This window comes from Phocoena sinus, chromosome 19, assembly GCF_008692025.1.
Source record: "Phocoena sinus isolate mPhoSin1 chromosome 19, mPhoSin1.pri, whole genome shotgun sequence".
NCBI classification, from domain to species: Eukaryota; Metazoa; Chordata; class Mammalia; order Artiodactyla; family Phocoenidae; genus Phocoena; species Phocoena sinus.
The window spans coordinates 40,673,731-40,690,973 of NC_045781.1; the positions used below are offsets into that span (position 1 = coordinate 40,673,731).

General features: G+C 48.2%; 2 protein-coding genes across 3 annotated transcripts in view; one reads left to right on the forward strand and one right to left on the reverse strand.

Moving 5' to 3' along the window:
• The window catches only part of PSKH1 (protein serine kinase H1), a 35,161-nt gene that overhangs the window by 14,981 nt on the left and 2,937 nt on the right, over positions 1 to 17,243 (forward strand). The window contains exon 3 of one of the 2 annotated variants that reach the window (XM_032613853.1): positions 12,518 to 12,587. The exons of the other annotated variant lie outside the window; for it this stretch is intronic. Within the exon in view, the coding sequence (XP_032469744.1) occupies positions 12,518 to 12,587 (70 nt within the window). The remainder of the gene's footprint in view (positions 1 to 12,517; positions 12,588 to 17,243) is intronic. 2 annotated transcript variants of the gene reach the window in all.
• On the reverse strand, positions 7,573 to 8,013 carry LOC116744304 (40S ribosomal protein S12-like). Its single transcript, XM_032613855.1, has one exon. The coding sequence runs from the start codon at positions 8,011 to 8,013 to the stop codon at positions 7,615 to 7,617; it is 399 nt and encodes a 132-aa protein (XP_032469746.1). The 3' UTR covers positions 7,573 to 7,614.

Sequence of the window (17,243 nt, forward strand, 5' to 3'; positions counted from 1 at the left end):
GCCCCAAAGCCTCATGAATGCAAAGTGCCTGCAGTGCTTGTGGTCCTGTGCTGGATCATCTTCCCTGTCAGCTTCAGGACATGGTCATGGGGTCAGTCAAGGATTTCCCTCCTGTGAGCATGGGGGCTGGCCTTCCCTAGGGGGTCCCCACATCACGTGCCTCAGGGTGGTGAGAGGAAGGGAGGGAAGCCACCTTCTTGCAGCCAGCTCTGTGCTGACCACAGGTGACGGAGAAACTGGGACATTCTCCAGCTCTCCCCTAAAGTTTTTCATGTTTTCTTCTGTGCTCCAAATGGATTCAACAAAACAAATGCCAACTGGCTGGGAAGCCCAGGCTGTGATGCAGTGGTCACAGCAGACACCGCCCTGCTCACCCTTTGGGCTGGGTTTCATCACAGGTCAGAAGAGCCAGAATCCACCTCACAGAGGCAGTGTTGTGCCAGGGCCCTGCCTGGCTTGCCCTTGGAGCTCTGTGTGGTGTAGCTTAGCTACAGGAGGCAGGGAGGTTTCCCAAGAGTTGCTGACAAAGGAAGGATTCTTTCCAGAAGTCTGTAGGTTTGCCCAGGAGTTCCTGATTCTGGCAGTCGCTGATCAGGCAGTTTATCTAATGGGAGCTTGCAGAGCCTTGCTAACTGGCTGTTGATTATCTGAGGGTGAGAGAATGACAAATAAATAGGGTGGGGAATGAACTCAGGCTTCCTGCTCCTATTGTGGCCACAGACTAAGTCCTGAGACTCCGCTTCCTGCTCTGCTGGAATCACGTGGCACGGGTCTGGGGCTCCCGGTGTGTGTGGGGGCACTGCCCAACCTTTGGCCCCCACTGCCCTTCATCTGAAGCTGAAAACATCAGTTCCCAGTCCCAGATTCAAATCCCTGGCCAGCACTGATGGCACCTGTCTGTTACCAGGAGCTTGGCAGACCCCGAGAGGAGATTCCACCGCCATCTGCAGAGAGCTCTGGATTGGGAGGAGTTTGTCTGGGGTATTTCCTGGGTAAGGATGCCTTATCATTAGATCAGGCTCTCTGAGCTGGAGACCAGGCATCTTTCTCTTTTGCTTGTAATTGCCTACCCGTAAGTGCACTGGGGATGATGCAGAGAGACATGAAGGCCTGTTCCCCATCCCCATGAAACTTGAGATTGCCCGGGAGAAAGGACTAGGAATAGGAAATGGCCACAGAACGAACCCCTGTTGGCAGGCACATGCCAGCACAGGCCTGGGCAGTCTGGAACATGGGCCATGGGGCGCAGGTCAGGTGGTGGATTGGCCCCGCTTCTTAGGACTGGGCCCTGCCCCCATCCTCACCCAACCATCTGTCTTCTACTGTGTGATGGTCATTTGCCCTTATGAAGGCATTCTGAGTAAGCAAGGCCCTGTCTGAGAGCCTCAGGGAGGTGTTTCCATCTAGCTTCTTGTGCAAATAAGGGACTGCCCACTTTGAACTCAGCAAGGTTTGGAGGTGTGCATTCCTCACCTGACAGTAAGTCCCATGGCACTTGGTGCCTTTCTAATAGGCACCCTGCCCCCTTATAGTGGTTTCTCATGTATACCACACTGTCTGGTGTGCTTGTTTCCCAGGGGCTCTATCCATGCAGCTCTCTTTCAGGCTCAGTAGTTTCTGTGGACTTGAATAGAGGACTTCCTTCAGGAGGTGGGCTTTGAGGAGGAGGAAGCTCAGAGAAGGGGATGTTGCTCACTGTGCTCCAGAATAAACAGGAGATTGTTTGGGAATAACAGCAGAGGTTGATGAGGCTGGGCCAGGCCTGGTGTTTGTTGCTGGGAGCTCTGTAGTGCCAGGGATTATTTGGAGATTCCAAGCATTAGGTGGGAGGGAGCCCTCTGACAGTGAAGGGGAAATATAACAGGAAGTGTTGTGGGAGACTAGCTGGAGGGAAACTAACTGGGGGCTGTTGGAATAATCCCAGTTTGGAATGGGGGAGCCTGATGTCCTGGGGACGTTTGGGTCAGATCAAGGATTCTAGCGAGTGGGCTCAACATAGTACATGTGCGCCATAGTTCAGAAAGAGAAGGAGTTGGGGGGCAGAGCCTTCCTGCAGCCCTGCAGGAGGAGCATCATCTCACGAGGCAGATTGAGAAAAGACCCCAAGCTGCCCTCTGCCCCGGAGAGTACGTAGAGTCCTGCTTTGACATCCCCACATGGGACCCAGCAGTGGAGGGATGCACACAAGTGGGGCCTCCTTCAGCACCTGCCCCACAATGCTGACACTCTAGACACTCTAGCCCCCAGCCCTGGCCCCACGCTCCACCCCATTCCCTACACACCATGGGCCCGAGATGTTTGCTCCTTTCACTCCTCACACTATGCTTTTGCTCGGGATTTTCCCTCTATTCCCAATGTCAGCCTTAGAAATTTGACTGGCTCTCAATCATCCAATTCAAAGATTGCTTCCATTAAGAATCATGTCAACCATTGCCATTGTGTAGCCTACTGAGTACCAGGCACAGGTCTGAGGGTTATACACCCAGCATGTCTAATCTCTACAATAATCTTGTCAGTGGATATAATCCACTCATTTTATAGATTAGTAAACTGAGGCTAGTGAGGTTAAGTAGCTTGTCCGGGGGTCTCACAGAGGGTGGCAGGCTTGGGATTTGAATCCAGGCCATCTTGGCTTCAGAGTTCTTGGCCTTCCCATGCCTACAGTCTACTTTCCCTGACACATACGCCTCAGCGTGTTGCTGGAGTCTTTGTTTCAGCACTTTCCCAGGCTGTCATCTGTGGACATCTTTTCCCTCCCCAGCCTGTAAGGTTCTTGAGGACAGCATGTGTATCAATACATATGCTCCCAATACTTTCTCCTGCTTCTCTTGAGGGAAGCACCAGTGGTTGCTGGTGAGGCCCTGGGCAAGGACCCAGAAGTGACTGTCAGGTAGACTAGGCTGCTCCTGCTGGCTGGGAGTGCTCTCTTCTGGGGCTGGGCTCCAGGAAGAAGTGGGGAGCCTGCTGGAGATGCACTTAGGGGGTTGTTGGCCAGACCTGCTTATAAGCAAATGTAGGAATCTTGGAAGAGGAGAGAGTTCTGGAAAGGAAAGCCTGTGACAGGTGATTTTGAGAGGAGAAATCTGAATTTTTATCCAGTGACTGGAGGTGCTGGAGTGGCGAGGGCCAAGCTAGGGTCACGTGGGAAGTGATCGGGAGATACATGTTGGCCAGATGTGAGGAAGGCCTGTGTGAGTGTGAGAGCAGTTTGAAGACACAAAGAGTCACCTTGAAAGAGGGAGCTTCCTGTCATGGGAGGCCTGGAGCAGCTGCTTCTAAAGGAGTGACACAGAAGGTGAGTCACCATCTGTAGACCGTACTAGAGGACTGTTATGGTCCCGCCAACTTGGAGATTTCTGTGATTCACCTGACATGAAATGCGACGTTGTGGGCCTAACGTTATTGCTTTTGTCAAGAGTTCTATTCCTAGAGGCAGGATGGATGAAGAGGCTCTTGTGGGAATGATGACAGAGTGATGCCATCAGCAGCTTTGCTGTTTGCCACGTTTAGCAACTTTTAATTGTCACCCTCCTCTGCTTGGGCAGTCTCTGAGCTGTGGGCGAGCCCAGGTGACTGCGCCAGGAACAGGTGGGCTTGGGCAAAGGTTCTCACAGAGCCTTGTTCAGGAGAGTGAGTGCTGCCAGGCGGAGGACAGAATCCTGGTGGGAGACGAAGCTCACCTGCAGGACCGATCTGCCACTTCCCGGGGGATTGTGTTGGTGGGAGGTGGCTTTCCAGGGGTAGGTCTCTGGGCTGCAGGCTGACCATCCATCAACTTGGGCCAAGGGGCACTTGCTCAGGGGTTGTGAGTTACACCATGTGGTAGTTCTGATAGCCCTGCAGTAGGACGAGTGTCCAGAGCCAGAGCTGACATTTACATTCCCATCCCAGCTGTTTGCCACTTCCAAAAGTGACTCTGACACTTGCCATTCTACCCTGGGATGTTGAGAGTAAAATGAAGTGCAGGGCATGTGGTGTGTTCTGGTGCTCTCCACGTGAAGGGCGCCTGCGCCTGTGGGGGCTGCTCATGCAACCTGCTTCATATGCTCTGACGGAGCAGCCAGGTGAGCAGGGATAAGACCTTGCCCCAGAGCCATGGGGTGGACTGCACGGGGGACATGGGAGAGCTGGAGACTGGACGTGTGTGGGCAGCAGAGCGGAATGCAAGGAGGCAGGTGGTGTATTTCTGGGCTCGTGCTTGGATTCTGTTGGATGCCTTTAATTGCCTCGTGTTCCCATGGCCAGTGTGGATAGGGGCTCATGTGCCACCTCTGGGCCACTGCTTGGCTCCCTGGAGCCCCATCCTCTTGGCATCCCTCTGCTGTTGTTGCCCTGGTTACACACTCACCTCCTGTGGTGGCAGAAACTTGCCCATCTCCCCACATTGTTGCATTTAGCATTTTTGCCAAAACACCTTGCTCTGACCACCCCCAGCATCTCATTATCCCAAGGTCCTTTCATTACTGCTGTTTCCCACCGCCCTGCTGAGGTCTCCTCCAACAAAGGGGTATATTGTGGGTTGTGTTCAGAGCAGCTTCTGGTGCCCTATCCATCCCCTCCTTCTCCTGCTCTTCCCATTGTCTGCCTCAATAGCTCTGCCCTTTCACAGGCCCTGTTGCTTCTAGGCCCTTGAGTTCCTCTGGGACCTGCTGGGGCTCTTGTTTCTCCCACATTCTGACCTCTTTAAATCTGCTTATGACGTCCCACGCTCATCCCCTGCCTGCCCCCACTGAGGTGGTTAAAGGTGACCTGATCCAACCACACCCCCTGGCCGTGCCTCTCCAGACTCTCCTTCCTCGTAGGTTTCTCTGTCTCCCCGTGCGAGTGTGGTGCCCAGACCTGAGCTTTGCTGCAGCATGGCCCGGCCAGCCTGGAGCAGGAGACTGAGTCACCTTTGTCTCTTCACTCATCCTGCCAACCCATGTAGACCTAGTGCCTGCCCTGAGCCGAGTCCTTTGTACCCAGGGTTCCAGGGACACAAGCCTCTGGGGACAGAGGCCACAGTAGGGGTGACATGCTGACAGCCACCAGGGATCCAAACTGCCTCAGAAATTAGAATGGGAAGAAGTTAAAAAAAAAAAAAAAAAGCCAGGTTAGGCCCTGGAAATCACCTCACTTCAGCAGAACCCTTGAGTGGAGATACAAGAGACCATTATGTAGCTAGCTCTGAAATCCAGAACCTTCTAGGGCTGTTCCAGGACATTGTTTTTTTGTTCTTGGGTTTTTTTTTAAATTTAATTTTGTTTATTTTTTATACCATAGGTTCTTATTAGTTATCTGTTTTATACATCTTAGTGTATATATGTCAATCCCAATCTCCCAATTCATCCCACCACCACCAACCCCCCGCCACTTTCCCCCGTTGGTGTACGTACATTTGTTCTCTACATCTCTGTCTCTGTTTCTGCCCTGCAAACCGGTTCATCTGTACCATTTTTCTAGCTTCCACATATATGCGTTAATATACGATATTTGTTTTTCTCTTTCTGACTTGCTTCACTCTGTGTGACCGTCTGTAGATCCATCTGCGTCTCTACAAATGACCCAATTTCATTCCTTTTATGGCTGAATATTCCATTGTATCTGTGTACCACATCTTTATCCATTTGTCTGTCGATGGGCATTTAGGTTGCTTCCATGACCTGGCTATTGTAAATAGTGCTGCAGTGAACATTGGGGTGCATGTGTCTTTTTGAAGACAGGGTATATGCCCAGTAGTGGGATTGCTGGGTCATATGGTATTTCTATTTTTAGTTTTTTAAGGAACCTCCATACTGTTCTCCATAGTGGCCGTATCAATTTACATTCCTACCAACAGTGCAAGAGGGTTCCGATTTCTCCACACCCTCTCCAGCATTTGTTTTTTTTTTTGTTTTGTTTTGTTTTTTTAAACATCTTTATTGGGGTATAATTGCTTTACAATGGTGTGTTAGTTTCTGCTTTATAACAAAGTGAATCAGCTATACATATACATATGTTCCCATATGTCTTCCCTCTTGCGTCTCCCTCCCTCCCACTCTCCCCATCCCACCCTTCCAGGCTGTCACAAAGCACCGAGCTAATATCCCTGTGCCTTGCGGCTGCTTCCCCCCAGCTATCTACCTTACTACGTTTGTTAGTGTGTATATGTCCATGACTCTCTCTCGCCCTGTCAAAACTCACCCCTCCCCCTCCCCATACCCTCAAGTCCGTTCTCCAGTAGGTCTGCGTCTTTATTCCTATCTTACCCCTAGGTTCTTCATGACATTTTTTTCCCTTAAATTCCATATATATGTGTTAGCATACGGTATTTGTTCCAGCATTTGTTGTTTGTAGATTTTCTGATGATGCCCACTCTGACTGGTGTGAGGTGATACCTCGTTGTAGTTTTGATTTGCATTTCTCTAATAATTAGTGATGTTGAGCAGCTTTTCATGTGCTTCTTGGCCATCTGTATGTCTTCTTTGGAGAAATGTCTATTTAGGTCTTCTGCCCATTTTTTGATTGGGTTGTTTGTTTTTTAAATATTGAGCTGCATGAGCTATTTATATATTTTGGAGTTTAATCCTTTGTCTGTTTCTCATTTGCAAATATTTTCTGCCATTCTGAGTGTTGTCTTTTTGTCTTTTCTCAACTTTAAAAAAAAATTATTTATTTAATTTATTTTTGGCTGTGTTGGATCTTCATTGCTGCACGCGGGCTTTCTCTAACTGCGGTGAGCGGGGGCTTCTCATTGCGGTGGCTTCTCTTGTTGCGGAGCATGGACTCTAGGCATGCGGGCTTCAGTTGTTGTGGCACGCAGGCTCTAGAGCGCAGGCTCAGTAGTTGTGGCACACGGGCTTAGTTGCTCCGTGGCATGTGGATCTTCCCGGACCAGAGCTCAAACCCGTGTCCCCTGCATTGGCAGGCAGATTCTTAACCACTGCGCCACCAAGGAAGCCCTGTCTTTTCATCTTGATTGTAGTTTCCTTTGCTTTGCAAAAGCTTTTAAGTTTCATTAGGTTCCATTTGTTTATTTTTGTTTTTATTTCCATTACTGTGGGAGGTGGATCAAAAAAGATCTTGCTGTGATTTATGTCAAAGAGTGTTCTTCCTAAGTTTTCCTCTAGGAGTTTTATAGTGTCTGGTCTTACATTTAGGTCTCTAATCCATTTTGAGTTTATTTTGTGTATGGTGTTAGGGAGTGTTCTAATTTCATTCTTTTACATGTAGCTGTCCAGTTCTCCCAGCACCACTTATTGTAAAAGACTGTCTTTTCTCCATTGTATATCCTTGCCTCCTTTGTCATAGATTAGTTGACCATAGGTGCGTGGGTTTATCTCTGGGCTTTCAATCCTGTTCCATTGATCTATATTTCTGTTTTTGTGCCAGTACCATATTGTCTTCTTTACTGTAGCTTTGTAGTATAGTCTGAAGTCAGGCAGTCTGATTCCTCCAGCTCCGTTTTTTTCCCTCAAGACTCCTTTGGCTATTTGGGGCCTTTTGTGTCTCCATACAAATTTTAAGATATTTTGTTCTACTTCTGTAAAAAATGCCACTGGTAATTTGATAGGGATTGCATTGAATCTGTAGATTGCTTTGGGTAGTGTAGTCTTTTTTTTTTTTGAGGAACAAGAGCCCAGTTTTTTTATTTGATCATTTCTTGCATTTGAAGTACTCCTCGATGATATCCTTGGCCTGAGACTCTTTGCCATAGTCCTTAACCACCACACAGCTGCAGCCAACCACTTTACGGGGTTTTCCCTCTCTGTCAATTTTACAGAGGCCTACCCATTCCCCTAGTTTCTTGTTGTCATCAACCTTAATCAGGTTGATTTGGTGCTCAGCACAAAGGGCCTCCACCAACTTGACATACATAGGCTCATCACAGTTGGACGCAAGAACACAGAGATGGGCTTGGCGCTTGTCTAAGGCTTTGGCAGCTTTGCGAATTCCACGTGCTAGGCCATCGTGGATGAGGGCGGTCTTAAGCACCTCTTGCAGAGCAGTATTAACGTCCATTACATCTCCAGCAGCAATGCCTTCCTCGGCCATGGCGGTGAGTTATGGGTGGAGCCGAATCTTGAGTGCACCCGTGCCTGCACCTCTGCCTCCGCCTGGCTCCGCGGCAGCAGGGCAGTATAGTCATCTTCACAATATTGATTCTTCCAATCCAAGAACATAGTATATCTCTCTATCTGTTTGTGTCATCTTTGATTTCTTTCATCAGTGTCTTATAGTTTGCTGAGTACAGGTCTTTTACCTCCTTAGGTAGGTTTATTACTAGGTATTTTATTCTTTTTGTTGCAATGGTGAATGGGAGTGTTTCCTTAATTTCTCTTTCTGATCTTTCGTTGTTAGTGTATAGGAATGCAAGAGATTTCTGTGCAACTTTACCAAATTCATTGATTAGCTCTAGTAGTTTTCTGGTGGCATCTTTAGGATTCTCTATGTATAGTATCATGTCATCTGCAAACAGTGACAATTTTACTTCTTTTCCAATTTGTATTTCTTTTATTTCTTTTTCTTCTCTGGTTGCTGAGGCTAGGATTTCCAAAACTATGTTGAATAATAGTGGCGAGAGTGGACATCCTTGTCTTGTTCTGGATCTTAGAGGAAGTGCTTTCAGTCTTTCACCATTGAGAATGATGTTTGCTGTGGGTTTGTCGTATATGACCTTTATTATGTTGAGGTAGGTACCCTCTATGCCCACTTTCTGGAGAGTTTTTATCATAATTTGTTGAATTTTGTCAAAAGCTTTTTCTGCATCTATTGAGATGATCATATGGTTTTTATCCTTCAATTTGTTAATATGGTGTATCACATTGATTGATTTGCATATATTGAAGAATCCTTGCATCCCTGGGATAAATCCCACTTGATCATGGTGTTTGATCCTTTTAATGTGTTGTTGGATTCTGTTTGCTAGTATTCTGTTGAGGATTTTTGCATCTATATTCATCAGTGATACTGGTCTGTAATTTTCTTATGTAGTACCTTTGTCTGGTTTTGGTATCAGGGTGATGGTGGCCTCATAGAATAAGTTTGGGAGTGTTCCTTCCTCTGCAATTTTTTGGAAGAGTTTGAGAAGGATGGATGTTAGCTCTTCTCTAAATGTTTGATAGAATTCACCTGTGAAGCAATCTGATCCTAGCCTTTTGTTTGTTGGAAGATTTTTCATCACAGTTTCAATTTCACTACTTGTGATTGGTCTGTTCATATTTTCTATTTCTTTCTGGTTCAGTCTTGGAAGGTTATACCTTTCTAAGAATTTGTCCATTTCTTCCCGGTTATCCATTTTATTGGCATAGAGTTGCTTCTAGTAGTCTCTTAGGATGCTTTGTATTTCTGCAGTGTCTGTTGTAACTTCTCCTTTTTCATTTCTAATTTTATTGATTTGAGTCCTCTCCCTCTTCTTCTTGATGAATCTGGCTAAAGGTTTATCAATTTTGTTTATCTTTTCAAAGAACCAGCTTTTAGTTTTATTGATCTTTGCTCTTGTTTTCTTTGTTTCTATTTCATTTATTTCTGCTCTGATCTTTATGATTTCTTTCCTTCTACTAACTTTGGATTTTGTTTGTTCTTTTTTCTCTAGTTCCTTTAGGTGTAAGGTTAGATTGTTTATTTGAGATTTTTCTTGTTTCTTGAGGTAGGCTTGTATTGCTATAAACTTCCCTCTTAGAACTGCTTTTGCTGCATCCCATAGGTTTTGGATCGTCGTGTTCTCATTGTCATTTGTCTCTAGGTATTTTTTGATTTCCTCTTTGCTTTCTTCAGTGATCTCTTGGTTATTTAGTAATGTATTGTTTAGCCTCCATGTGTTTGTGTTTTTTACGTTTTTTTCCCTGTAATTGATTTCTAATCTCCTAGTGTTTTGGTCGGAAAAGATGCTTGATATGATTTCCATTTTCTTAAATTTACCAAGGCTTGATTTGTGACCCAAGATGTGATCTCTCCTGGAGCTTGTTCCGTGTGCACTTGAGAAGAAAGTGTAATCTGCTGTTTTGGATGGAATGTCCTATAAATATCAATTAAATCTATCTGGTCTGTTGTGTCATTTAAAGTTTGTGTTTCCTTATTAATATTCTGTCTGGATGATCTGTCCATTGGTGTAAATGAGGTGTTAAAGTCCCCCACTATTATTGTGTTACTCTCGATTTCCTCTTTTAGAGCTGTTAGCAGTTGCCTTATGTATTGAGGTGCTCCTGTGTTGGGTACACATATGTTTATAATTGTTATATCCTCTTCTTGGATTGGTCCCTTGATCATTATATAGTGTCCTTCCTTGTCTCTTGTAACATTCTTTATTTTAAAGTCTGTTTTATCTGATATGAGTATTGCTACTCCAGCTTTCTTTTGATTTCCATTTGCATGGAATATCTTTTTCCATCCCCTCACTTTCAGTCTGTATGTGTCCCTAGGTCTGAAGTGGGTCTCTTGCAGACAGCATATAGATGGGTCTTGTTTTTGTATCCATTCAGCAAGCCTGTGTCTTTTAGTTGGAGCATTTAATCCATTCATGTTTAAGGTAATTATTGATATGTATGTTCCTATTATCATTTTCTTAATTGTTATGGGTTTGTTTTTGTAGGTCCTTTTCTCCTCTTGTGTTTCCCACTTAGAGAAGTTCCTTTAGCATTTGTTGTAGAGCTGGTTTTGTGGTGCTGAATTCTCTTAGCTTTTGCTTGTCTGTAGAGCTTTTGATTTCTCCATCGAATCTGAATGAGATCCTTGCCGGGTAATCTTTTTTTTTTTTTTTTTAGCATCTTTATTGGTGTATAATTGCTTTACAATGGTGTGTTAGTTTCTGCTTTATAACAAAGTGAATCAGCTGTACATATACATATATCCCCATATCCCCTCCCTCTTGCGTCTCCCTCCCACCCTCCTTATCCCATCCCTCTAGGTGGCTGCAAAGCACAGAGCTGATCTCCCTGTGCCAGGCAGCTGCTTCCCACTAGCTACCTGTTTTACATTTGATAGTGTATATATGTCAATGCTACTCTCTCACTTCGTCCCACCTTACCCTTCCCCGCTCCGTGTCCTCAAGTCCATTCTCTACGTCTGTGTCTTTATTTCTGTACTGCCCCTGGGTTCATCAGAACATTTTTTTTTTAGATTCCATATATATGTGTTAGCATACGGTATTTGTTTTTATCTTTTTGACTTAACTTCACTCTGTATGACAGACTCTAGGTCCATCCACCTCACGACAAATAACTCAATTTCATATCTTTTTATGGCTGAGTAATATTCCATTGTATATATGTGCAACATCTTCTTTATCCATTCATCTGTCAGTGGACACTTAGGTTGCTTCCATGTCCTGGCTATTGTAAATAGTGCTACAGTGAACATTGGGGTGCATGTGTCTTTTTGAATTATGGCTTTCTCAGGTTATATGCCCAGTAGTGGGATTGCTGGGTCATATGGTAGTTCTATTTTTATTTTTTTTATTTATTTATTTTTTTTTTTATGCGTTACGCGGGCCTCTCACTGTTGTGGCCCCTCCCGTTGCGGAGGACAGGCTCCGGACGCGCAGGCTCAGCGGCCATGGCTCACGGGCCCAGCCGCTCCGCGGCACGTGGGATCCTCCCAGACCGGGGCACGAACCCGTGTCCCCTGCATCGGCAGGCGGACTCTCAACCACTGCGCCACCAGGGAAGCCCTATTTTTATTTTTTTAAGGAACCTCCATACTGTTCTCCATAGTGGTTGTATCAATTTACATTCCCACTAACAGTGCAAGAGGGTTCCCTTTTCTCCACACCCTCTCCAGCATTTGTTGTTTGTAGATTTTCTGATGATGCCCATTCTGACTGGTGTGAGGTGATACCTCCTTGTAGTTTTGATTTGCATTTCTCTAATAATTTAAAATATTTTCTTGGCCGCACCGCACAGCATGTGGGATCTTAGACCAGGGATTGAACCCACACCCCCTGCATTGGAAGCACAGAGTCTTAACCACTGGACTGCCAGGGTAGTCCCCATCTCAAGTTTTAGAACACGGCTTTACCATCCTTTAAGTTGTCACGCCTTTTCTCATTTTATTTTTATCTTTGAGAGTCTCTGCCTCTTTTTTTTATATATATAAATTTATTTATTTATTTATATTTGGCTGCGTTGGGTCTTCGTTGCTGTGCGCGGTCTTTCTTTAGTTGTGTCAAGCAGGGGCTACTCTTTTTTTTTTTTTTTTTTTTTTTAGGGGCTACTCTTCTTTGAGGTGCGTGGGCTTCTCATTTCGGCGGTTTCTCTTGTTGCGGAGCATGGCCTTGAGGCGCGCAGTCTTCAGTAGTTGTGGCACGTGGGCTCAGTAGTTGTGGCTCGTGGGCTCTAGACCGCAGGCTTAGTAGTTGTGGTGCACAGGCTTAGTTGCTCCGCAGCATGTGGGATCTTCCCGGACCAGGGCTCGAACCCGTGTCCCCTGCATTGGCAGGCAAATTCTTAACCTCTGCGCCACCAGGGAAGCTCCTCTGCCTCTGTTTAAACCTCTATTATCTTCCTCCTTTTTCTCCTGTCAGCCTCTCTCCCTCAACATCTTTCACTTTTCTGCTGCTCAGGTCCCCCCACCCACAGCGTGGTCTCAGCGTGTTGGATACTCTCTGTTCTGGAAGTCCAGACACCAGGATGGTGAGTGTCTTGACCAGAGGAGGAGATGCTGGCTCTACAGCCCCACAGTGTCTAATTGTGCTGATTTTTTCAAAGCACTTTTCCTCATGGTTAACATCAGAGTGTGCTGTTCTTATCACACTAATAGTTCTGCTCTCCTGAGTAAACCTGAAGCTCCATTTCCCAGAATATCCTCTGTGCCCTTCTCTCTGCTCTCATTCAGGCCCATGTCAGTACCGGAAGGAGGACTTTGAACATGGGAATGCTGTATCTGAAGACACATGTTGAGACAAAGTTGAGGGAAGAACTGAGTCATGGGAGCAAAGCCCAGGCTTCTTTCTCCCCCTTCTTCCCCTAGCATCTCTTTGCCTGGGCTTCCTTCTCTGCCAGGGAACCTTCCCCAGTGTCATCATGGGCTGGAAGAGAACCCATAAAGGTCAAGACATCAAGTCAGCTTAAACGTTAGATGCTCTACTTCTCTTCCTCACATGCAGCCAAGTGGGGAGAAAAGATGGGGAGCCATCTTCTTACAACCCAGGACTTTATAAACTGGAAGAGACTTAGAATTCATTGCATTCAGCTCCTTCATATTAAAAGTGAGGAGGCTGTGATTTCTCTACGGTCAGCCGAGACGGTAGACCTAGAACACAGGTCACTGGGCTTCCAGCCCAGAGAGACGCTAGGCCTTTTTCTCCCCTTACTTGAGAGCCGTCAGACCTGCTTACCAGAGGGAGTCTAGGGTATGCCCCGTGAGCTGGGTTTGCTGCTGGAAGGAAGCAGCTTCCTCCTCCCTCTGCAGCCTAGGCCTCGAGAGCTGGTTCCAGCCCTTGTTCCCTTAGCCCTGGGGCTCAAGGCAGGACCATGGAAGTAGCTTGGGTAACATTCTTGCCAGGCCCTTGTGACATTAGAGCTAGAGCAAGTGAATGAGACTGGGACGGGAGGAAGTGTGTCCTCTGAGCTGGAGTGGCAAACCCTTTCTGGTCTGGTGCCTTCCTCTGAAGGGAGAGTTGGATTCAGCTGCTGAGTGTCACCAGGAGTGACTGGTCTCACAGAAGCAGAGCGATGAGGAGGGTGAAGTTGGTTAGGAAGTACTCATGGGGGAGATCCTTCTTCTACCCTATTGGTTTCTTTGCTGTTACAGCATCAGGAATAGGTATCTGAACTGCAAGGACTCTGGGGGTTACAGGGTAGGCAGAAGGGCGGCCAGCTCGATGGTCAGAAACAGGGTGGAGGTGATACCCTTCCTCCTACAGCCTCTTCTTGTCCTCCTCTTGGGGCAGGACCCCTCACCCACACAGCTCATGAAAGACTGACTTGTGGACAGGAGGGTGCGGGCTGTCACCCTGAGTATTGCAGCTGTCCTCTGCACACTCAGGTCTCACGGAGGCCTGAGTGTCTGGAGGCAAGGCCGGCTGACATTTTGATATTCCCTTTCATGCCCCATGCTCTTTGCCAGCCCAGAAATGGGTGGAAGCCTCTAGGAGACTGGCCAGGTGGTACCTGGGGCCTGTCCCTTCTGCCACCCACCTGAGGCTTACATGTGTCCCTGATCTGGCCCCAAGTATACTGAGGCAAAAGTTCTCTCCTTTACCCACAGCTGGCAGTTAGAGCTGTGGAAACTGAAGAGCATGACAGTTTATCATTTTCCTTTTTCCTCATGCCCATTTTTCTTTTTCTTTCTTTTGGCTCCACCATGCGGCATGTGGGATCTTAGTTCCCCGACCAGGGGTCAAACCCGTGCCCCCTGCAGTGGAAGAGTGGAATCCTAACCACTGGACTGCCAGGGAATTTCCCGTTTTTCTTTTCCTCACTTGGCTGCATATGAGGAACAGAATGTTACCTGGCCGGTCAGTCAGAGGCTGCCAGACATACTCATGTGGCTCCAGAGGCCTGAGCATGTTGGGGAAGCAGGTGGGTTGGTCTGCATGTGTTGATCGCTTTCTTTTTCTTTTTTTATTTGGTTGTGCTGGGTCTTAGTTGCGTCAGGTGGGCTCCTTATTTGCGGCTCGTGGGCTCCTTAGTTGCAGCAGGTGGGCTGCTTAGTTGCAGCTTGAGGGTGCCTTAGTTGCTGCTTGAGGGCTCTTTAGTTGCATCTTGCCGGCTCCTTAGTTGTGGCTTGCTGGCTTCTTAGTTGCGGCACGTGGGCTCCTTAGTTGTGGCATGTGAGCTCTTAGTTGCGGCATGCATGTGGGATCTAGTTTCCTGACCAGGGGTCGAACCCGGGCCCCTTGCATTGGGAGCACGGAGTGTAAACCACTGTGCCACCAGGGAGGTCCTGATCGCTTTTTCAGGAGGTGCTGAATTGGACTTGGCCAGAAGTGTGGCCATGGGTGAGTGTGGAAGGCCTTGCTTCTCCTTTGTGAGCCCTGTTGGAGACCTCCAAGGGGCCACTATTCTGGAGGTCAACATAAGCCCCTGCCCCACTGTCAGTGGGCTGGCTCGAGGACCACCTTCCCGTGTTTGTCCTGTTTGACTTCCCGCTCCAGGTCCCTCAGTGTGTGAGGGTTAGGCTGGGTGCCATTGCACAGCCCGGTTCTCATGTCAGGACAGCTCGAGTCACATTGTCTTAGGGGACCCACCTGCGCACAGTTCATCAAAGCTGGGGAGAGCTGGGGCCTGCCAGAGAGGGTGGGCAGGCCCTCAGACTAATGAGCCCATCAGCATTCCTCACACTGCTGCCTGTACCAGGTAATTGGAGAGGCGAGCGCCTGGGGGAGGAGGAGGGGCAGATCAATCTGGCTCACTTTGGCGATCATGGCAACAAGCAGCAGGGGTTGACAGCTGGTGTGAGCCTGTGTCACTCTGGAGGTGGAGATGCTTAAGCCCACAGTGCGTGTCTAGTGGGAGGCCCATCTGAGACTGCACTGGACTGGTTTGGAGCTGCAGGGGGCCTTGGTTTGTTTGGCTGGGTATGGTTATGAAGTGGGGATGCCTCCGATCCATCCGTGTTCAGGTTCCTGACTTGTGAGTCCAGGTTCGCCACTTTTTATTCTGTCATTTGCAGAGGAGTTGCCTCTCTTCTGGCTTGACTGGACCAAGGGCCAGGGGCAGAATCCATGTCCCAGCCCTGTTTGGCTGGCCTGGGCTGGCAGCTGTGTCTTGGAGCTGTCCCACCAACAGGCTAGGCTGAGCTGCAGTGTGTTCCCCAGTGATTTCTCCTTTTCTTGGAGACCATAAAAGCCGCAGTGCAGCACAAGCACAGGTATTCCCATGACCTGTTCCAGCTCTAGGTTTGCTTTGTCCATCAGTGGCCCCATTATGCCTGCGTCTCTCCATTTCTCAAATGAGTGACAGGGGCCACAGTGTGTCTGTGGTCTAGATTGGCTGGCCCCTCACAATGGCTCTTTGTGTTCAGGTGGCAGCAGCAAGCCATGGGGCTTTTTTGAACTGAGAGCCCACAGCTACTGTGGCTACTGTCTAGTCCAGTCACCCTGCATGTCAGCCTCAGTATTAGAGCCCTGAGTTACACAGGCCTGCAGGGAAATGTGGACCAGGCTGCCTGCGTGGGAGGGCTGTTGCTCCTTGCTCTCCCTCACTGCTCTCAGACAGCACGGGATTTATGGGCCCTAACTGCCCTCCTCCTGGAGGCCAGTAGCTTGCCAGGAATCACTGGGAGCTGGCCCATTGGTGAGGAGGACCCTGTTAGGTGGCTGTTTAGAAATCTGGGCTTTCTGTGACTTTCTTCCAGTTCAGCTCAGTAAAAGTTGAGATTTGCCTTCCAAAGGGCAAGTAAGGATAACAACTACAAGTAGCTCCACCCCTTCTTCAGGACTCCAGATGAGTCTTTTCCTTGTTTCCTACCCCACCCCACCCACTGCCTCCCGGTACATCGACATCAGTGGGGAAAGGCATGAGGGAAGAGTTGGGGGTCAAGGAAGCCTGACTGGGGGCAGCGATAACTGTGTTAGCATGTCTGCTGAGTGGGCATGCAGCTACCCCAAATGTGGGCTCTCAGACTTTCCGGAGCCCCTTGGAGAGTGTGTTCAGGGGCTCCTCAAGGTGAAGGGCACCACGGGGTAGAACAGTTAGACCTCTCACCAGACAGGAAGGAGGGTGATAGGACACCTGGCATCCCAGCCGAACCACCTGGAGCAGGCTCAGCAGAAGTCCTAGCCACCCACCCTTTGGAGAGTGTCAGAGCCCGTGCCAGAGTGCTCCCAAGAGATGCAGGGACTCGGAGAAGTGCTGCATCTGCCCTCCTTCAGCAGAGTAAGTCAAGGGCCCGGGCATCTGAGCCCCACATTCTGGAAGCAGCTGCAGGAGAGGGCACCCATCAGGTGCCATGCATGGGTTGTTTACTCTCTGAGCCTCTGTCTTCTGAGTGCCTCCTGTATGCCCGGCACCAGGCACTGGTGAATAACTAAGCATGGTCAAATGGGAACAATAAACTTGAAATTATTCGAATAGTTGCTTAGCACTGGTGGCTAAGAGAGGCAGTGTGAGCAAGTGTCCTTTAACCTGAGAACCTGAGGATTCAGCCAGGTGAAGACAATTTGTGCAGGCTGAGGGCCTGAGACAGACGGCTGTTTGGTGTGTGGCTGAGATGAGGCAGCCGTGGGTGCATGTAGCAGAGCAGGCTTTGTGCTGAGGAATGTACTAAAACGCGGCTGGCACAGGGTACTGCCAGGAGCCCCGGTGTGGCTTAGAGAGGTCATGCAGACATGAGAAGCACCCCTG

What these genes read in the sequence shown, in the direction of transcription:
- LOC116744304 (XM_032613855.1), bottom strand. Translation starts at nt 8,013, where the DNA reads ATGGCCGAGGAAGGCATTGCTGCTGGAGATGTAATGGACGTTAATACT.